General features: G+C 42.9%; 1 protein-coding gene across 4 annotated transcripts in view; it reads right to left on the reverse strand.

The window, feature by feature from the left end:
• ESYT2 (extended synaptotagmin 2) overlaps positions 1 to 23110 on the reverse strand; it is a 71735-nt gene that overhangs the window by 42483 nt on the left and 6142 nt on the right. For all 4 annotated transcript variants that reach the window (XM_053409493.1, XM_053409494.1, XM_053409495.1 and 1 more), the window contains exons 2-6: positions 7943 to 7984; positions 6394 to 6528; positions 4587 to 4663; positions 1988 to 2060; positions 1667 to 1756 (exon numbers count right to left, since the gene is read on the reverse strand). In XM_053409493.1, the coding sequence (XP_053265468.1) occupies positions 1667 to 1756; positions 1988 to 2060; positions 4587 to 4663; positions 6394 to 6528; positions 7943 to 7984 (417 nt within the window). The remainder of the gene's footprint in view (positions 1 to 1666; positions 1757 to 1987; positions 2061 to 4586; positions 4664 to 6393; positions 6529 to 7942; positions 7985 to 23110) is intronic.

A 23110-nucleotide genomic window follows, 5' to 3' on the forward strand; every position in this document is an offset into this window, starting at 1 on the left:
TCCGCTTCCCACACCTGGATATTTTAAGCAAATATTGCATACTCTATATAACTAGGAAGGGTGGGGGACATTCCCTATCTCTAGATGATGATAAGCACTAACCTCCAATTTTAGTTGTTTATAGGATACACTGAAATCAGAGTGACAGCAGAGCAAAGTAAGATGCCAAATGAAAAGTATGATCTTCACAGAAGATGACAGAACAAGGTCAAATACTTCTTCATCTGCAGTGGCAGGCAGAACTTTACAATACCTTCCCGTGCCCAAACCTATACAAGCTCTCCAGTTTGCATAACTCTGCAGCAGTTACAGAGCTCTCTGGAATCAGCTTCCAATCAAAATTAGACATGCGCCTACAATTCTTGCCTTCAGGCAGCTTCAGCCATTTTGCAGTCTATAACTGTAAAATTTGTGTAATTTGGAGTTTTAAAGTTTTGCATTTAATCTTTTCTGTCTGGGTGGCAGCCAATGAAGTGTTTCTAATAATGCAAGGACTTTTGGCTGCAAAACGGAACTTCCTCTCCCTCTCATCTCCCCGTGTACCCCCTAAATCTGTTATGGGTTTTGCTGTGCATGTGGAAATCTTTGTGCTAGCAGAAGCACTTTGTTAGATACTGCCCTACATATTTGTTTCTATTATACATTCTGTTTTCCGATATCTTTACTGTACATTGTTTGGGAACACTGTTTGGGAACATTTTAAATAACAATCAACAAAATAATATTTAGGATTTTGCAGCTCAGAATATTTTGGGGAGGGGAAAAAGAAAGAGAATGAAAGAGGCAGGCAAAAGAGGCAGGAAATAAGAGATTAGGATCATATAAGAGGGACTTCATCATGCAGACGATCCCTGCCTATCTGATTTGTGAGCCTTCAAAAAACACTACCCTCAAACTCATTTTCATCTTCTCAGCAACCATGAGGTCTGGATATTTCCCTTTTCGAAATAAAAGTGGAGATTCTCATAAATTAGGTACTAGACCTGCACACCAGATCTGCAGAATAAAGCTGTTTAAAGTCCAATTGAATTGTGTTACACCAGGGTTTTATTTCCTTTTAGTTAATTATGTAATGAAACTAAGACTGAATTTGAGTAGTTTCCAACTACAGCTTGCTTAATAAATGATTCCAGCTTTCAGGAGCAGTGGATATTGGTATATTAAAAGGATGACAACAGATACACCCACCACCATTACCCTTTGATGCCTAAACATGACGGTATCAACAAGGCCTTTCATTTGATTATTGAAATTATACTTTGTACAAGCATGAAAAAGGTGGCCAGAATAGAAAATTGTACTACAGTTTTTAGTTCTCTTACCATAAACGTTAACTGACCTTCAACTTTACTGAAGGCAGCAAAACCTTGTTGATCAAGAATCAGCCAGTGGTGGCTCCCAAGGCCAGTTTAAGTCCTGTTTTCTACTCTGAAGGCATCCATACCATACATTTAACACACATGCTTCCCACAAAGAATATTGGGAACTACAGTTTACTCATCACAGAGCTACAATTTCCAGGACACTTGACAAACTAGTGAGCCATAAATTCCTGTTCGACATCCCTAGATTTAGAAAATTATTCTAAGCACCAGTTTACTGAAGTGAAAAAGCAAAAATCTGTAAGATAGAGTAGAGAATCAAGAAATCTAGATTTTTAACTTACCGGTTTCCTAAGGAAAAATAAAGACAGTGCTCCGATTAAAGGCATATCTCCAAGCAGAGGTTCCAATATAACTCTCATAGTGCCATGAATCTAAGAGGGGGAAAGATTCAGAATACTAAACATGAATTAATAATATAGAGAACTGCATCGTTAATGGAGAAGTCCGTTAATATACCTGCATACTTAAGGTCTATGCTGAACAAAATTATTGTTAAAAAGTTTGCTTCCTTTTTGGGGTGGGGAAAGGATTGCACAGTTTTACGACATTTGTATCTGTAAATAATTTAGTTTTGTGTCAGGTAGGAAGAAAACGCAGCTTACCTGTATACTTTTCACACCAGCTCTGCAGTAGTACCTCTTGATCTCCAAGTCAATTTCACAATTGCCAACAAAACTGAGAAGCACAAGGACACATTGCAATTTTGTATTAAACGTTAAAGCCCATTAGTAAATGACCACTTTTTGAAATCAATGGCAAGTTTACTTTAAAAATCATTTTTCGAAATAGATTAAGCCTAGGCTGTGACCCGGTGTTGCTTTGCTAGATACAAGCCATCAGATTAACCGGTAGTTTCCTCTTCAGGGCCTCCTCCAGGGCCTCTGCTTAGATTCCAGTTACAAACAGCAGCCTTTGATTTGGCAGGGAAGCATTGCTAAAGGTGGAACTGCTTTATAAACCTTGATGTAAACGTGCAATCATTTCCGCAGAAGTTAATGGCCTCCTTGAATCACAGCCCTTGTAGAATGTTCTGTAATGCATTTTTCTACATATTAGAAACCATGGGTTGTATCCAACTAGTATCTACTCAGAAGAGGCCAAATGAAATTAATGGACATGACTAACTTAAGTCCATGAATTTCAGAGGGTCTAGCTCCCAGTATGATTAGCATTTGATACAACCCCACGTGTATGTCAAACACTATGTAACATGCACTCCCAGTGCAGGTCTTCTCATTGATATTGGGGATGCCAGAAATCACATTTAGACTCATTATTTAAAATGTTTCACCAAACCTTATAAAGTGCTCAGTATATTCTGTGTATATGCAAAAGATACTTTTTATATCCTTTTTTTTTTACTTTTAATTGATTGGACTCTTTGGTACTGTATTAATTTGCAGTACCAAATATACCTAAGTGAAGTAAACAAGACAAATCAGAAAAGGGCTAGCTGGCTGCACCTATACAATTCATGAATGACACTATTGCCCTTCAACCCATATTCCTTGGACTGTGTCTTTGCAATACAGCTTGTATGAAACATGATCTGCTATTTGGACACCAAGTTAAGCAGAACATTTTATCCACCGAGTGCATAATGTCTGTGAACTATGCAAGGCTGCATTAATCTGCAGATCCCAAGTATGACAGACAGACATGTTACACATTACTAGGAAGTTTATTAACCATTTGTCCCCATGAATACTCTGAAGATGACTAATGTGGTTTCTTTTCACACAATTTAAAGGGGAAGGAGCTAAAGATTTATAGTGTACAAGAGTATAAAGGCAAAGAACTATGGTTAGTGCTGCTTGTCCCTATTAAAACCTAAAAAGTGATTGGCCAGAATCCAAAGATCTACTTTAGTCATGCCTAGTAAGATTTTGCCTTCTTGAAACAACAGACTCCTCTGTTCCATATTACAAACTGCTTTTGAAACTCCCCTCAGTTTCAAAAGAGAAGTCCAAAGTCCCCTTATTTGTATGTTTTTTTCGTATCCAACCCAGCCTTCGCCAACCTGATACCCCCCAAATGGTTCGGACTACAACTTTCATCAACCCCAGCAAGCGTAGGAGATCTAGTCCAAAAAATCTGGTGGGCACCATGTTGACGAAGGCTGATCTAAGGCCTCAGTGAAACAAAGAAAAAGCATGTTCTACATGTTAAACCATTCAATCAGCCAAAAAAACCTTTTAAACACCACTTCAAGGCAAAAAAAATTAAATTGTTAAATTTTGTTGTATGTGAGCTTTCTAGTTAATTAAAAGCAGTGTAGTATAACCCTCCAACTCATTATTTATCCTGTCATCTACTTAATAGAAGGGGGGACGGGACAAGAAGGGTTTGTTTCCAAACATCCCCTTCTTCATGTCTGAGGCACATCTTGTAAATTGAAGGAACCCTAATAAGTCACATATTGGCAGTTTATGCATCTCTACTTTCAACAGTTACAATGGGCCCCCGATTTGCTTCTAATGCAAAATATGGTTTAGTGGAGCTACAAAACCAACCAACCTAGTGTGCTTTGGCCTGGCAAACAGATGGAGGGCTCTGTCCCCTCTTCCTACTGCCTTATCTATGCAAAAAATGGAGGCGGAGGATTCCTTCTTCTGCAAGCCTGCTTGGTTTCTATGCTGGGCACAGAGAAGGGTTACAACACTCAATTCCTTCTCCACTAGCCTTCTCACTTGCCCACACACAATTCCTTCTCTCCTACAGCTACCAGGGAAGTGCTGAAATACAAAGCTGGCTTAGCACTGTGTGGACAAGCCTCCAGGAGATCAGTCAATATGGGGAGGGAATGAGCATGATGTTCTGTGTGGGTTCATGGAGGCTCATCCATGTTATGCTAAACTATGGCCATTGACAGACTTGAACAAGAAGAAAGAAAACCCCTCTTCACTGAAGTGAAAGATCCACAGATCCAAGAAATCGTTTATTCTGCTCTTACTATCAAAAAATGTGTGTAACTTCTTTTTTTATTTCTGTGCACAATAGTACCTTGCTTAATGTTACATATTCATGCTATCAAAACCCTTAGTGGTTTTCTAAATTTTTTTTATCATGTAAACAAAAATGTATTTTCCTGCACAGGGAAGCATTTTGCCAAAAAAAATCCCAATGGAAAATGAAACATTGTTTAAAAATACAAAACTTGAGAAATTTAAACGTGTGACGTATACATTTTGACAGTTTTACCTGATTTGAAGATCTAAGATTATCTGCCTTTTATCCACATTTTCAGTGTACACTTTAACACCATTAATCCTAAGAGGCTAAAGAGAAAAATAAGTTTTAAGTAATTATTCTCTTAAAATCATCCCATCAAGTGTGAAATGCTGTCTGATGTGGACACAGATTCAGAAATGCCACCTAACGGAATATGCCCCTCTTATTCTGGATGTGTCACTATGAACAAATTCCGTGTAGGAAAACTGCATGAGTAATAAAAAGCATTAGAATTATATCAAAATGTAGGGTTTCTTTGTCCTATAATGACATATACTGTACCAGAAATACTGAAACGCAGCACACCTGATCACTTGCGGTGAATAAGAACTGGATCCAAGCAACCTGGCAAGGATGCTTTTGTAAAGTGGAAGAGAATTGGCTCTACTTTCACCATCAATGTATAAGATGCTATTACTGTGTTAAACCTACACATTTCAGCCCGAATAGGCATTTTGCATGCCACCTTCAGTGTTCCACATAAACAGGAAGTTCGATTCCCAACTCAAAGGAGGCAAGGATGAATTTTGTCATTTCTCGTAAATATAATGTTGCTATTCCATACAGTTTCTAGGGAGTTTAGTTTTAGAAACTGAAATAACAGAAAACTGAAAGGAAAAAGGAGTGTTCTATAAAATTGCTCCCCTCCCACCTACTACACCATTTCTACTCCAAATTTGTACTTCAATTCTGTTTAAGAGAGGAAAACAAATGGCATATCTCATTTTGGTCATAACACATCTTCCACATCAATCAATAAGCAGAAGCGGTGTTACAAGATCTATCAAGGCTATTTTTGCCCAAATGTTTACAGTGTGGGTTGTGAGATATGGTTAACCAAATAACTAATGTTTGAACTACAATCCGCAGAGCAGATTCATGACCGGGAACAACACACAGCTCAGCTGAGCAATTAACCAGTATCTGCTCTGAACAGAAGTGCTTGTACGCCTGTGCTGTGAGCAAGTTTTTCCAAAGGATAATGGAAAAATGTTGGTCCAATCTTGGCATCTAGACTGCATTAAAAAAGATTTAGATAATATTGTAACACAAGTACAGTAGTTTACATTCTGAAATGCTTCCACTTCTGTTATCACAGCAACACCACAACACCAATTAAGCCTCTGATTGACCACAAACAAGACAGGAAGAGCAAAGTCATCTAAAAAATTGTAATAAAAAAAAAACTACTGCCTTCAGCATAAGGCAAAGATGACAGTTAACACCAGCGTACTGGAATACGGCCAAAAATATGTAAAGATGTTGTGGCCAATTGACAATACTACAAGACTCGTATAAATATTTAGTTTAAAATAGGTATTGTTTCTTCAAACACACAATGAGTTGATACTGATACAGTAGCGAAATAAGAAAATTCCTCAACAAAAATATCATGCAACACATCAAGTGCATTGTAAGCTGTTTTAAAGAGTTTTTAATATTGTGTTGTAATGTTGTGTTTTAATGTTGCAACCTGCCCTGGGAGCTTAAGGTAAAGGACAGGTAATCAATAACAACCAACAACAACAACAACACTACAATCTTCCCTCCTCCAGAAAAGCAAAATATTGCTTTTGAAATAATCATCTCCAGGAAAATATTGCCAAAACACGAACTCTGGTCAAACTGAATAAATGAACTTATAGCTGTTTTTGTACATTACCACCTTGTCCGTAATCACTTTTGTCCATAATCGCTCTTAAGAAAATAGCCGGCACCCTAATTCACACAAGGTTCCAAGTGTCTAGACAGTATGCACAGTCTAGAAGAAACTTACCTGATCCCCTATATCAATTTTTGTGAAACTGAAGGTGCTCAGGTGGCTGTTTGCTCCTCTCACTGCTGGTTCTATTGTTTCACGGAAAAGTTTCTCAATGAACTGGCAAATGAAAGGCCACATGTGTTTTACAGTCTGAGAAAGAAAAAAAGGGTACAGTATTTGTAGGTTCTTGCTGTAACACACTACAGCACAAGTAGAAGTATTTCATTGAAAAGTTTTATGTACACTTTCCCATTTTATATCACCTTCAGTTGCCTTAGCAGCCTCATAAAGGCTACAACCAGGAAAATGCATCTGCTGTGCTCCATACAACTAACATGTCTGTGTACTTCTTTCACTTAACTTTTTCATGCTTTAATGTAACATATGACTACCTAAAATGTTTTTGGACATGCACTCCTATCAGAGATGCTCTGTAGAAGTGAGAATAATGTACATAAAGGAATGGGCATCTTGAGGTCTCTGTGGCTATAACTGTCCATGGAACATTAAGCCATAGAAGAGAAAATCATACTAGAGTCCATTTTCTGTGCAATTGCACTAAAAGCTGAAAGGCCATACTTCATATCCTGCAATGGCACAGCATAAGAATTCAAGGCCCCACACTGGTTGCAAGAAGGCAAAGAAAGGAGGGCAGTATGAGGGATGATGTAACAGGCAGCTGATATCACATCATCTTCCCTTCTTGTAATCGAGTGATGTTGCAGTGCAAAAGTCTTATTATAAATGTGGGGGAAGGGGACAAAAACAAAATGTGACATTAAACACTCTCCTGCCTAGAGAACGAAGATGCTGGGGCAAGAGGGTTGCAAAGCACAGCACTGAGGACGTAAGCAGCAGCACCAGGAAAACCTCTCACATCAAACTGCACAGCAAAGGGCTACATACGTACTTCATACATCTATGAAATTTTGAGTACACACACACAAAATGAAGGAAGGAAAGCATGAAGGAAGGAAAATATGGAGGGGAAGACTATGATGAAGGGGCAGATTGGACAACACTCTCACTTTCACACACAACCAGTCATGGATGGAAGATTCTACCTGTGCTGCAGTCACTGGCTTACGGAAATCAGACATGTTGCCTCTAACTCAGCTTAACAGTAACAAACTGGAGTTTTCCCCTAAGTTAGGGCACTAGGATCAACTAAAGGCTTACATCTGCATTAAAAACATTTCCCCATGATAGTAGGATTGACAAATCAGTTATGGAAAATAAGCCTCTCCAATAAATTATCTGTTCATCACCCTGGGAGCTTTCCCTCTGCAATACAGACTCAGAAATTTCTTTTGAAAAGGGACCCCAAAAGCCATAAGGTTCCCCATCACTTCTCCTGCAAATATGTGAGAACTAATTAGCATGAAGTTATGGCTGCCAACATGAGGAGGAGGAGTTGATAAACTCCTTTGTATTCTCTTCAAGTCCCTTACAAGATACTCTGAGCTTCTGTACCAAGTATAGGTAATAAGAGTTGGTCAAAAGACAAAATGACAACGTGAAGAAGCAATGAAAAGAACTGCCAGGCAAGGAAATAATAACTTACCTTGTTCAGCCATTCTGCTCTCTCTGTGTCTGGAAAGTGCACCTAACCAAAAGAAAAATGGAAACGCACAAGGTCACAATCACTGTGAACATGAGTCAAGGACTTCAAGGCCGATGAACTGCACCATACAAGTTCATGACCAGGCTTGAAACGTTTTCTACAGTTGTTGGCCAAACCCTTCACCTGGTGACCCTGCCACTGAAAGTACAACAGGGTCATATGGTACAAGAAATATGGTACAATCCAGTTTGGCAATTATCTTTTTTACATGGAGAAATAATGGGTCTGGTTGCCACAGCTAATTTACTCTGTTAAGTAATAATGTCCAATTACTATTACTGGCTCATACCAGGAGACTAGGGATAGTTTGTCTACTTTGCTTGCTCCCAAAAATTGATATTCTTCCGTTACCCCTGCAAGTAGGTTGTTCTGAAAGCTAGTTATCCCTGTGCCTCCCCAACCCCCACCTTCTTATTACCCATCCAAAGATAAATCCTGACTGGTGACCTTTTAACTATTATCTTCAAATGTTAGAACAGCATTGTGTATCTGATGCTGCCATTGTATGCTGTTCTGCAAAGGTTCATCTAGGTTTGTGCATTTGCCCACCCACAAAATCAAGCAGATCGTTTGCAGTTTAGCACTAATCGTAAATCACTGCACTGTCCAAATCGGTCAGTTACACCATAATCTGAAGTGGTTTCTGGTCATGGTTTGGAGGGCAAGCCTGGAAAAGAGTGTGCAGTTCAGATGTAAACACAACCTATGCTTTGCTAAACTACCAAGTGAAGTTGTGCTTGAAAGGAGAACAAGTGTGCAGGCACACACAAATTATATCTTATCCTCAAGGACCATGACTTGGAAAGTCATCTGAACTGAACTATTAATAATAATAATAAATTTTATTTATATCCCGCCCTCCCCAGCCGAAGCAGGGCTCAGGGCGGCTAACAACAATAAAACAGTACAAAAGTACAGTACAAACCACACTCTAAAATTATTCATTATAAAATTAATTCAAATCAAGCCACTGGCAACCATTGGGCCAGAGCTCCGCAAAGATTGCCGAGGGAGGGAGTCAGGCTGTGCCCTGGCCAAAGGCCTGGCGGAACAGCTCTGTCTTGCAGGCCCTGCAGAAAGATGTCAAGTCCCGCAGGGCCCTAGTCTCTTGTGACAGAGTGTTCCACCAGGTCGGAGCCACAGCCGAAAAAGCCCTGGCTCTAGTTGAGGCCAGCCTAACTTCTCTGTGGCCTGGGACCTTCAAGATGTTTTTATTTGAAGACCGTAAGTTTCTCTGTGGGGCATACCAGGAGAGGCGGTCCCGTAGGTACGAGGGTCCTAGGCCGTATAGGGCTTTCAAGGTTAAAACCAGCACCTTAAACCTGATCCTGTAATCCACCGGGAGCCAGTGCAGCTGGTATAGCACCAGGTGAATGTGGCCTCGCAGTGAAGACCCCGTAAGGAGTCTCGCTGCAGCATTCTGCACCCGCTGGAGTTTCTGGGTCAGTCTCAAGGGCAGCCCCACGTAGAGCGAGTTACAATAATCTAGTCTGGAGGTGACCGTCGCGTGGATCACAGTGGCTAGGTCAGGGCGAGAGAGGTAAGGAGCCAACTGCTTAGCTTGGCGGAGATGGAAAAATGCCGCCTTTGTTATAGCTGCAATCTGCGCCTCCATGGAAAGGGAGGTGTTGAAGATTACACCCAAACTCTTAACGGATGGTGCTGGCACTAATTGCGCCCCCGCAAGAGATGGGAGTTGCCCCCCCCCAATCCCATATCGTCCCGTCCCAGCCACAGGGCCTCTGTCTTCGAAGGATTTAGCTTCAACCGGCTCCCACGTAACCATCCAGCCACAGCTTCCAAGCATCTGGTCAGTGTGTCTGGGGCCGAGTCAGGATGGCCATCCATCAACAGATAGAGTTGGGTGTCATCGGCATACTGATGGCAACCCAGCCCAAAACTCCGGACAAGCTGGGCGAGGGGGCGCATAAAGATGTTAAAAAGCATCGGGGAGAGTATCGCACCCTGAGGTACTCCACACACCAAGGAGTGGCGCAATGACAATTCCCCCCCCAGCGCCACCCTCTGTCCCCGACCAGAGAGAAACGAGCGCAGCCATTGAAGGACTGTGCCCTGGATCCCCACGTCGGCAAGGCGGTGGTCCAGGAGTTCGTGATCGACCACGTCGAAAGCTGCTGACAGATCTAGAAGAATCAGCAGCCCCGACCCGCCTCGATCCAGCTGTCTACGAAGATCATCTGTTAGGGCAACCAGCGCCGTCTCGGTCCCATGACCAGCGCGGAAGCCGGACTGGAATGGATCCAGAGCCGATGTTTCATCCAGAAACCTACCAAGCTGTTCAGCAACTGCTCTCTCAATCACCTTACCCAGGAACGGAAGATTCGAAACCAGGCGATAATTGGATAGATCTAAAGGATCTAATGATGTTTTCGTTAAGAGCAGGCGCACCACTGCCTCCTTCAGTTCCCCTGGGAATGTCCCCGTGCCAAGGGACAAATTGATGATTTCCCCCAGGGGGGCCTGCACCTTGTCTGGACACGCTCTAATCAGCCAAGACGGGCACGGGTCGAGAGGACAGGTGGTGGGCTTTCCAGCTTGGAGGAGTCTGTCCACATCGGCTGGGGATATCCGGTCGAAGTGGTCCAATACTGGACCCGAGGACAGTCGAGGGGCCTCCAGTTCCTTTATTGTATCCAAATTGGCAGGGAGGTCATGGCGGATCAACAAGACCTTCTCCGCAAAAAAGCTCGCAAATGCCTCACAGCTGTGTGCCAAATTGTTATTTAAATTTGGCTGTCCCTCAAGGGACGTTAAAGACCTGATTATACTAAATAAATGCGCTGGGCGAGAGCTAGTGGATGCAATGGAGGCCGAGAAGTAAGACTTCTTAGCAGCCTTCACCGCCATCTCATAGGTTTTCATAAAAGCCCTATAAGATGTTCTTGAGGCTCCGTCACGGGCACCCCGCCATACTCGCTTTAGCCGTCTGAGGTCCCGCTTCATTTTCCGGAGCTCCTCGGTAAACCAGGGAGCCCGGTTTCTGCGGGGTCGCAGAGGGCGCTTAGGTGCGATCTCATCAATGGCTGCCAGGAGCTGGATATTCCAGCCCTCAACAAGCTCGCCAGGGGGAGCAAGGTCCCGCAAGGCTTGGCGGAATCTATCAGGGTCCATCAGCCTCTGCGGGCCACCTAAGCAGGGTGGGGGTGGAAAGTTAATCCTGGCTTTCAGAGCGTAGTGATCAGACCATGGCACCTTCATCGAAGGAGACATGATCACATCTATACCTACGCCAAAGATCAAATCCAGCGTGTGGCCTGCTTGATGTGTGGGGCCCGAAACAAACTGGGAGAGCCCTAGTGTCGCCATGGAAGACACCAGGTCCAGAGCCTGTGAGGAGGGAGTGGCATCAGCATGGATGTTGAAGTCCCCCAATACCAATAGGTTAGGGAACTCCAAGGCCCAGCCAGCCAATAGGCCTGACAGGGTGGCTGCTGGTGTGCTAGGTGGCCGGTACACCAGCCAAACAGCCAAGCTCTCCTCGGAGCCCCACACTAGGCCAACACATTCAATGTCGGGGATCGATGGCGATGGTAGGGCCCTGAAAGGACAATCTTCCCGGATTAAGAATGCCACCCCTCCCCCCCAGCCCACAGTCCGCGACTGGTGGAGGACGGAGAAACCCGGGGGCGCCATCTCTCGTAAGGTAACTGTTGCCCCTTCGCGCACCCAGGTCTCCGTCACACAAGCCAGGTCGACCCCCTGCGAGGTAAAGAAATCTCGCAGGGTGGCGGTTTTGTTGCCTATAGACCTGGCATTGCACAGCACCAGTGACGGAGGTGAGTAATCCTTGCTCACCCTACCCTCGTCCCTCGGGATGGGGCGCAGATTGGAAGGGGTACGAGCATATCCATATCTCGATCCCCTTCGCCTATTACATCTGCCCCCACCGCCATACCTCCCTCGCCCCTCCACGGTAGCAATCCCAAGCCTCATAGTAGCCTCCATTGATGGCAATTAATGTTATTCTTTTGCAGCCTAAAACAATAAAACCTTAAAACAATAAAAACAAAAGCAAAAACAACCCAGAAAACAATAAAATACAAATAAAAACTACAAAAATTACAAATTCATCAAAATCTAACAAATTCCCAAGCCCACCCACACATCTAGCCCATCCACACATCTATTTTAAAACATGTTAAAACATGTTAAAAAGAACTCCACACCCCTTCGGGTCCTCCTGGGCAGTAGCAGCATCGGTGGCAACAACCGTCCTTGTGATGCCCCACCCTGGGCCAGATAGTAAGTGGCAGGAGCAGTCCTTGTGAGGCCTCTCAGGCCCCACCCTGGCCCAGGTGGTAAATGGTAGGAAGGAGCAGGGCCCTCAGGCACTCACACAGGGGAGTCCTCCTGGGCAGCCGGCAGCAAGCAGTCCTTGTGAGGCTTCAGGCCCCGCCCCAGGCCAGATGGTAAGTGGCAAGAGCAGCGCCCTCAGACACCACAGGGGAGTCTTCCTGGGCAGCAGGCAGCAAGCAGTCCTTGTGAGGCTTCAGGCCCCGCCCCAGGCCAGGTGGTAAGTGGCAAGAGCAGGGCCCTCAGACACTCACCACAGGGGAGTCTTCCTGGGCAGCAGGCAGCAAGCAGTCCTTGTGAGGCTTCAGGCCCCGCCCCAGGCCAGATGGTAAATGGCAAGAGCAGGACCCTCAGGCACTCACTCAGGGGAGTCTTCCTGGGCAGCCGGCAGCAAGCAGCAAGCAGTCCTTGTGAGGCTTCAGGCCCCGCCCCAGGCCAGGTGGTAAGTGGCAAGAGCAGGGCCCTCAGACACTCACCACAGGGGAGTCTTCCTGGGCAGCAGGCAGCAAGCAGTCCTTGTGAGGCTTCAGGCCCCGCCCCAGGCCAGATGGTAAGTGGCAAGAGCAGGACCCTCAGGCACTCACTCAGGGGAGTCTTCCTGGGCAGCCGGCAGCAAGCAGCAAGCAGTCCTTGTGAGGCTTCAGGCCCCGCCCCAGGCCAGATGGTATATTGTACAGGCAGTGACCATTTTGCGTGCATCCAACTGACGGAGAACTGCCAAGGCGTGGGTCCTTTTGGACTCAGAAGAGGGCAGAATGGGGGCATAGCAGGGCTGGCTTACACATACTCCACTGATGCACACAGGGCCCAGGAATGGAACCCCACATAAAATGATTATCTGCATTTCAAAATGTTTGACAGATATTTGTTATCAAGCCCCATCATAACCACAGTTAAAACTTTGGCAGCTGTATATATGCACCGTCTCTCCCTCCTTTTGAATGCAAATTTCCACCAATCTACCTACAGTGGTGCCCCGCAAGACGAAATTAATTCGTTCTGCGAGTTTCTTCGTCTTGTGGGTTTTTTCGTCTTGCGAAGCACTGCCATTAGCGGATTAGCGGATAAGCGGCAATTAGCGATTTAGCGGCTTAGCAGCTATTAACGGCTTAGCAGATTAGCAGATAAGCGGCAATTAGCGGTTTAGCGGCTTAGCAGCTTTAAGAAAAAGGAAAAAAGTCGCAAGAACCCGAAAAAATTTTCGTCTTGCGAGGCAAGCCCACAGGAAAATTCGTCTTGCGAAATGACTTAAAAATCAGAAAACCCTTTCGTCTAGCGAGGCATTCCTCTTGCGGGGTACCACTGTACAGTGGTTTTCCCCATAGTGATGTATGGAAGTGAGAACTGGACCATAAAGAAGGCTGATCGCTGAAGAATTGATGCTTTTGAATTATGGTGCTGGAGGAAACTCTTGAGAGTCCCATGGACTGCAAGAAGATCAAACCTATGCATTCTTAAGGAAATCAGCCCTGAGTGCTCACTGGAAGGACAGATCGTGAAGCTGAGGCTCCAGTACTTTGGACACCTCATGAGAAGAGAAGACTCCCTGGAAAAGACCCTGATGTTGGGAAAGATGGAGGGCACAAGGAGAAGGGGACGACAGAGGACGAGATGGTTGGACAGTGTTCTCGAAGCTACCAGCATGAGTTTGACCAAACTGCGGGAGGCAGTGGAAGACAGGAGGGCCTGGCGTGCTCTGGTCCATGGGGTCACGAAGAGTCAGACACGACTAAACAACAACAACAACATACAGTGGCCTTAATTATTGTTAAAAAGAACAGTAGAGAAGCCACAGATATATCTATGGCTTGCTAACCAACTTTGATCCATATTTAAATTTTCAAGTGCAGGCATAGGCAAACTCTGGCCCTCCAGATGTTTGGGACTACAACTTCCATCATCCCTGACCACTGCTCCTGTTAGCTGGGGATGATGGGAATTGTAGTCCCAAACATCTGGAGGGTCGGAGTTTGCCTATGGCTGATCAAGTGCCTACATCTGCACTATTCTATTTCTTAAGACTACTGACAGTCTACAAAAAAAAAAAACCAACACGTCAATTTGCTGGCCTCGTTCTCTTCAAGCTTAGTTGGTTTTATTTTTACTGCTAGTGCTGGCTCATTGTGGTAAAAAAAAAGGGATGACTGATAGACACTGTTACTTTAATAAAAGATTTTCTAATCTCCTTGGTCATAGACATTGTTTCTTTAATAAAGGATTTTAAAATTTGCTTGCTCGTAGACTTTTATTCCATCTCAAATCTGTAACACCTTCACTAAAAGGGCTATTTGCTCCAAACAGTTGTCATACGTAATGAGCTTAAGTACATGAGAACCATCAATAATGTATACCGGGTGCTTCTAAGTACTAGAACACAATATTTTATTTATATAGAGTTCAAACACGTGGGGCAATCAAGTCTAAAACAAACAGACAGTGACAGTATTAAAAGGGTGATGTCTCCACAGAATTTTTTTAGGCTATTCATTTATGCTTCAGAAAATTAAGTGTACCTTCTGTGCTCTGAATGAAAACTAGAATTTAACCCTAACTAAAAGACACTAGAATCGATCTACCTGGGAAGCAACTGAGAAGTGAATGGAATAACCTGAAATATTTATATAATAGCTGAGATCTTCCTCAGTGTTCTAGCCATTTTGTCCACAATGGTTAGTAAAGCACTGCCAGAGCTCTTTGCTGTTTTTACATAACCTTTTTTTGTGTAGCTCTTAACTCTAAAGCAAACCTAGTAAACTGAAAAAGGTGTTGTTGTTTTTTAAGCACATTTTTTAAATTATTTCAGGTTATAGGAATTCAAGGTAAGTCTCTAAAACACCAATCAGCTACTTTTCTTAAAATCCTCATTTGCAAAACATTTATTTAGCCCCTTTCAGGCACACCTCCTTTTTTACCCCTTCAGCTTTGTGGCTTTGATTACCTTTTCATTTACAAATAAAAAAACCTCTTTTGGCAACAAGTCATGGACTAGCTTACACAGGGGTTAAAACATAAGATTACAACAATAAGCGAAAATGTAGAGAGACCAGTTTATGAACAAGTGATGCATACATGTTTCAAGATACCGTATTTTTCGCTCTATAACACGCACCCGACCATAACACGCACGTAGTTTTTAGAGGAGGAAAATCCGTAGGCATGCCACCCGTATGCATTCCCTCCATAATACGCACAGACATTTCCCCTTACTTTTTAGGAGGAAAAAAGTGAGTGTTATGGTGCAAAAAATACGGTAATTGTAAAGTTATTCCCTCCAACAGAGAGAGAGCTCAGGAAGTTGAATGCCTATCAGTTCAACAGTGAAATGGCCACACACAAAATTGATGCTCAGGAAGCTGCCTGATATAATAGCTGAGCAATGTTTACACTGAATGGCAGGCCCTAGCATAGGAAGAGAAGGAAGAAAGAGGGGAACCTGAGTTGGAGAAGGGCACATCTCACCTTTCTGCCCTGACTTCCACCACTTCAGGAGGGGCGAAAGTATACTGGCTCTCCTTCTCCCCTTTCCTGCTAAGGAGAGAGCCCCAATGGAGGCTGGGGAGGGCTTTCATCAGCCGAGGGGGAAGGCAGAGCAGGAGGTGGCAGCGACTAAACACTTCAGAACCTAAAGCCACCCCACCTGGGAGGTCTAAGCAGCAAAAGGGCCTTATAGCATCCTCTTCCAGGCTGACCTGAGCTCTGGACAAGAGCATTCCTCTTCAGCAATTGTGCTGTGGGTACCACTGGTTCCTTAAACAGCTATCTTCCTTTCTTCTTCTGAATACTCTTCTGTGTGCTTCAGCTGCCAGTTCCTCCCCAAACCTCTAATTCTAATGCATCATTATTTTAAGCTATGACAAGTTTTACAGCATGTTCAAACACCATGAGAAATGCAAGCCTCTGTTCTATTTTAGGCATCAAACATATCCTAGATATCACAACACCGTCAACCATCCGCAGGCAGCTAGTTCTCAATTTGTATGTAAACACTGCAAGAGGTTCAACACATTTCCTCCTTCGGTACCCTGTAGCCCTTCTAGGAACCAAAAAGAGAAGCACTTAGCAAAACACTAATTGATACAGATGGTGTATTGCGGTCCTTCCATTCTTGTCTGGCATGTACCCTTTACAGTTATCTGCAATCCATACAGCCTAACTCTGGGCAGTGAAGACTGGATACATAGGGAGAAACATACTTCTTCCTCAACAAATTAACAACAACAAAAAGTGCTCAACGTAAGTCAGGGGAATGACAGTCTCTTGGGAAGAGCTCTGCCTAGCTTAGCACAACATCAGGCACATCTGAGCTAGAACAGCCTATTGAGGAAAACACGGCGCAGGAAGGAGAAGTTGCTTTTTTATCCCATGTAAAAATTGGACTCCTTGCTATTCCAAATACATTCATGGCCCCATCGTAAAACCTGCTGTGGGGCAAAGCACCAGTAAGTGCCTAAATAGCACATCTAAAGTTGCCCCACAAAATCCCTAAATAAAGATGCAGGGTGTGAAAAGAGATTTGTTTGTTTGTTGTCCCAGCAGTTCCAAATGCTAAACACAGGCTAAGCTCTCAGAAGCGAGGAGGCAGCAATGGCTGCTTCTGGGGTGAACAGAAGCTTTTGTTCTAGGGGTGGGGATGCACAAACATGTGAAGTATACAATATGTGAAATGTGTGATTGCAAGTTATTGCAGCCATAAATCTATCCACTTCCAAATCAGGTAATTTTCTGTTGCATATTGAGCACAGTAAAGCAAAAAGCAAAACAGGTGATTAGGTAAATATCCTAGGTTGAATCCGACTAAGATCTTCTTGGAGCAGACCCACTGAAAGAATGAACCCAAGTTAGCCATGTCCATTAACTTCAGTGCATCTACTGTGAGCAAGGCTAGCACTTAGATACAACCCACTATAACCTGTTTCTTCTTACACACTTCAAATTTTGTTGTCCAAACTTATCGATCATTTGGCCATTGCCAGAAGTGGAATTTACATGTTCAAATGTGAAATCCCTACAGCATGCAAATGCGTCAGATTCAAGCCTTACAATTTCTAAATAAGCATGTTCTAGAACAGCCTTGCTGTACACCTACTATTCTGAGTGGGCTGCCCAAAATGCACTGAATTTTGTTGCACTGCTTGCCTGTTACCTGCTGGGTACAATTCATGGTGTAACTCATTGGTAGGCAAACTAAGGCTTGGGGACCGGATCTGGCCCAATCACCTTCCAAATCCGGCCCATGGGTGGTCCGGGAATCAGCATGTTTTTACATGAGTAGAATGTGTCCTTTTATGTAAAATGCATCTCTGGGTGGGCCATAGGAATTGGTTCATTTCCCCCCAAAAAATATAGTCCAGCCCCCCACAAGGTCTGAGGGACAGTGGACCGGCCCCCTGCTGAAAATGTTTGCTGACCCCGGTGTAATTTATACAGCATTTTCTCCTGAATGAACTCTTCCCCAGCATTTACTTGAGCAGAGACTAGGATTGAGTTACATCACCCTAACTCTTGAAACTCCCTTTCCAAGGAGCTTCACCAGAACTACAATTATTGCTCCATAGAGTGCTGGGTTAAACAAAAGTAAAGTTTCTTTAATCAATTTTTCTTTTTAAAATTTTGTTAGATATGCTGATATAAAAGCTACGTTTTTATGAGGGTTTTACCATATGTTTTAATACTGCATTTCAGGTGCTAATATTTTGTTTCCCAGCTTGGACTTACTTTTTGAACAGAAACGTGGGCTAGAAATACAACAAATAATACATATTCAGCTATAGTCTGGCATCTATGCTCATGTAATCCACATTATGCAATTGTACTACAGATTTCCACATTTGTGGTATTGCCTCCAATGATAAACAAGCTGCTCTGGGGTAAACACTAGAGCAAACTAGAGCTGTGTACACTCTAACCCATTTGTAGCACAAAAATGTAGTTTTTCCTCAATCTGGAATCGTTCATGCTTGTCATCGACATGCTGTTTTCAACCTAGATCTCTCTATAATTTATTATTTATTATTTACATGGAAGGGGTGAGCTCCCATTCCTCTGTCCCAGCTTCTGACAACCTAGCAGTTCAAAAGCACACCAGTGCAAGTAGGTAAATAGGTACCACTGCAGTGGGAAGGTCAACAGTGTTTCCATGTGCCCTGGCACTCATCATAGTCCTCCATGCGCCAGAAGCAGTTTAGTCATGCTGGCCACATGACTCAGAAAGCTGTCTGCAGACAAACGCTGGTTCCCTCGGCCTGAAAAGCAAGATGAGCGCCGCACCCCATAGTCGTCTTTGACTGGACTTAACCGTCCAGGGGTCCTTTACCTTACCTACTACCTTCAACAACAACGGGCAATTTGGTTTCCTACAATGTAGCTGGATATGCTAAAAAACATATGCCATTACTGCTACGCAGCAACCGTCTTGACTGGGATTTATTTAAACCATTTTTTTAAAGAGGCAAACAACTGCAAAGACATATTGTTTACAGAGAAATGGCAGTACATATTTTATTGCTAGGCAGATGGGAGAGCTTAGTTTTGAAAAAGGCTTAGTCATTAAGCCACATCTCATGAGACTTTTTTTTCCTGAACTCAAGACTGCGTGCTAACATGATTCATACAAATAAGAGCATTAATGTAATAAATGACAGAAGCAAGCAAAGCAAAAGAGAGGAGGGAGGGGCAGTCATTTTTGAAAGCTGTTTTATAGAGACCAAAATTAAGTTTAATTAATTTGCATTTTCAATTCAGCAAGTCTTAAGAACACCCCGATCTCTCCTGCGCAATGTGCAGCTGCAGGTCAGATCTGGGACACAGAAGGGTGTTGACCAAACCGTCTCTCTCAGTCACAACATATATTGCAGTGCATGGCCACAGACACACAGAGACTAGATGCTGAACCAAGATTCAAGCTGCCCGTAGTAACACTTTTCATTCTTTCCCATGCCAAATGTGCAGAGTACATGTCTATAGGCAATAATTTCAAAACAGAACTATTCGTGATCATACAGCCATAAAAATGAGGGCGGGACTACCATTAATCTCTACACTTAAGCAATAAAGGGAGCACAGCGGCATCACCAAAACTCAGAGGAAACCTAATTCCTTTGCACAGAGAACCAAGAGATAAAAGAAGTGAAAGTACAGTTTAACAGAGTAGTATAGCAAGTACTGTAACATTGAGAAACTACTTAGAAAGAGGCACACCCTTAGCAATATTTACTTGAAATACATTCTGTCCAGAGGCCAGGTTTGTATACACTACCAAGTGTCCCTAATGATTCATGAACATGTATTTTGAACTTGTCTATGCAGCGTTGTCAGAGGAGATAACAGTATTTATATGAACATATATAAATATGAAGCTAGCCGCATGCCAAGTCAGACCAGTACTGTCCACTTTCAACTGGAACTGGCAAGACTACCAAGGACTGAGGTAGTGGTCTCTTCCATCACCACTGCCTGATGTCCTTTTAAATGGAAATGCCAGGAATTGAACTGGGGTGGCTTCTGCGTCCAAAGGATGTGCTTTCCAACTAAACCGCACACTCCCTTCCATTTTGCCTGTCCAAAATGCTACTACCAAATCCAGGTTACAGACTCAGCTGGGCTAGAATAATATTCCTGTACAAAAAGCTATTCCCTTAGTGTTTTATAGTCCAGATCAGGGGTCGGCAAGGTTTACCTTGCCTGGGCCGGTTCACTCCAGCAGAGATCCCTCCATGAGCCAGAGCGCATGCACCCGCAATTTCTGGTGCCGTGGAAGCGAGTCCCCGCGCCGTGTTGCTTTAGCGCAGCGCACAGGGACTCGCCGAGTGGGCGGCTCAGTTCGGGGGCAGCTCGTGGGTCGGTTAAACGACCCCCATGGGCCCCTTGTGGCCCATGACCCTTAGGTTGCTGACCCCTGATCCAGATATTCAACAGCATAAATCTGAACAGTTTTGACTCTTGTACTCCTCTGAAAGTTTACCAGTGCCCCGGGTTGACAAAAGATGGTCAAAGATGAAGGCTGCTAATGAACTGCATAGGAACGAATGGATTTATTTTTGTTGTTTTGTGAAGTATCATACATGTGAATCTGCTGTTATTTAAACTTAATAAAGATGGAAAAAAATCAAAGTTGAAGGCTGCAGGCAGGCATGTCTGATGGGACATCTTGTTCATTTCTGCACTCTTGCCTGCAGCAAACTCTTAGGATAAGGTGGGCTAATCTTTTGGGGACTTGTTCTGTTGCACAGATCACATTGGATACCTTGAGGGTCCTGCCTTTAGGGCTCTGGGTTTAATTATGGCCTCTCTGCAGACCCATGATTATGCCTGATTTTTGACACATGGCTGAAGAAGCAAGGTTTTGAGAAAACATCCAGAACAAACAAACAAAGTAAAAATAGCAAGAGAGATGAAAAGGTGCTTTGACTATACCACCTAGATCTATTTTGGTTTCAAGAGCAGTACAGTCATTTTTCCTAAGGCAACATTCATATAAGCAACACAAATGTAAACATATAATCTGTCAAGAAAAATCTGCCATTCAGCTCCCATGCTGTTTTGCCAATCCCTAGAAACAACTGGATTGACAGGATATTAATTCAAAGCTGCGTGAATTTCATGTCAGGTACTCTATTTCAAAAGTGTGCCAGCCAAATTCTGACAAAGTCTGCAGGATGTCAAGAAAACAAGGGTACAGTAAGCAAAATTTCATGAAACTGCATAAAGAAATGCTTAAAATGTACAATAGTACAGAATTAGATAGTGAGACCAGTGCTGCATTTTTATCAAATTGTGAAACATAATGCCCATTCTACATTCTTTTGCAAGGAATCAACCTTTCAGTGAAGCAACACCTACTTTCTGGAATTCTCTGCCCATTAATTTTAGGCAGACACATTCACTGTATTGCTTTCAATGCCTTATAAAAAAATTGTTTAGGCAAGTTTACCCAGACATGCAATTTTAAAATGCACTTTTAACATGTAATGTATATTTGTTTTAAAACGTCTCACTTTTGGAATGTTTTGAAAAATGTTATGGCAAATTGTTTTAATGTTTAATTTTAGCTGCATTTTTATTGAATATCTTATGCTGTTTTTATAAACCACTTAGGGTTTTTTGGTCAATTAAGCAATATATAAATTTTATCAAATAAATAAAATATCTGGAGTATTGTGAGCCAACATAGCGTATTTTAAACTTCAAAATAATGACAAATCAGACCACTCTTGGCAATCTCAGCACAAACAATTCAGAAGCAACCAGGAATACAATTTGGCAAGATTTTATGTGCAGTGCTACATTAATTCAAGTCTCAAGAACAATTGAGGACGTGGTGCCATTCGCATGCTCCCAAGGATCTAAGTCAACAGACAAAATATAAGCAGATAAAGATAAAAAAGTAGGGGATACTGTAGAAGCTAGGACTAACTGGTTGGGGGGCAAAGGGAGCTGGGGCACCTGTGATAGAAGTTTAAGCTCATTTTAAAGATGCTTTCTTTTCTAAACAGGAGAGAAAGCCTTGGAAGGCAGGAAAGGCACGAGATGAAAGCTATTTTCCACTAAAATAACTTGAGAACAGAGAATCAATTTCAATACCACAAGCAATGGCAATGAACAGATGACCTGGTATAGCTCACTTAGCAACTAACCAAACGAAGCCTGTAAATACCACAACAAATAGAAGTGGTACCTGCACTGTACACATGGCCTAGAAGAGCTCCACAAGTTAATAATGCTCTGCAAGAAACTGGACAAGTATGTCTACATTAGCTGGCTTAGTGAAGACACAAACTGACAGACAAGCCGTGGCTTCTTTCTAAAGTCTGAATGGATGAATTTCAACTGGAGGTTAACATCACAACAAACCAGAAACGAAGCCATGCTATCTACTCCAGGTTCACACACACACACAAAAAAAAACCCCTCACACAATTTATGGAACCTTAAATTTGTGCGCTGGATTATTAACTTCTGCCATAGAACATTTGCATTACAACACCATTTGAAGAGGTGGCTACTGTGGAGTGCAGCATGACAGGAAGGATGTTTGAACCACGTGATATACACAGCTACTCTCATACTTTCATCATGTGAGCATACAGGACAAAGTTTCCATTATTAATTACAGGGAAAGTATCATGTGGCACTTCACACTGGCAAAGTCTTATTAAGAAAAATCATGCATGCATACCTGGTAACTGAACATCCATGTTCAAGCATGTTCAAGTATTATTCCTCTCCTCTCAGAATCAGGCTAACACCATCTCACTGGACCACAGCTTTGTTAATTCTTGCAGAATTTAGCTATTTGGAACATGCTAAGGCATAAGTCCACGTATTTTTAGAACTACACTATTAGAGGCTTGGGGTGAAAAAGGGACTGCTGAAATACACAAGGCTCAATTTAACACTTGGTGCTGTATCACAATCACACAACACAGCCAAGCTTGAGTAAGGACAGTCGTGTTGACAACTAGCTGATGGAATATAAAGGTTATGAAAATAACATGAGGAAGAGGTATGCTAAGCATTGCACTAGTTAATATCTTCATTATTAAGAATCTGATTCAACTAAAAAATGCTTTCTACAGATGTTAGCGGATATAATCTAATTACTCTGACATGCAAAGGAGCTTGCCTTTGAACTAGCGGAAATATATTGCTTAAGCCATGCTGCTATACGATAAGGACAGCCAAATGACAATGTAATGCTCATCATATGACAGTTATTTTCAGCCAAAGACAAACTACAGTCTCATTTTTAGTAACAAATTCATTGTACACTTATTCAACCGAGTTAGAACACCACCT

Source organism: Podarcis raffonei, chromosome 12, assembly GCF_027172205.1.
Source record: "Podarcis raffonei isolate rPodRaf1 chromosome 12, rPodRaf1.pri, whole genome shotgun sequence".
In the NCBI taxonomy this organism is placed as follows: domain Eukaryota; kingdom Metazoa; phylum Chordata; class Lepidosauria; order Squamata; family Lacertidae; genus Podarcis; species Podarcis raffonei.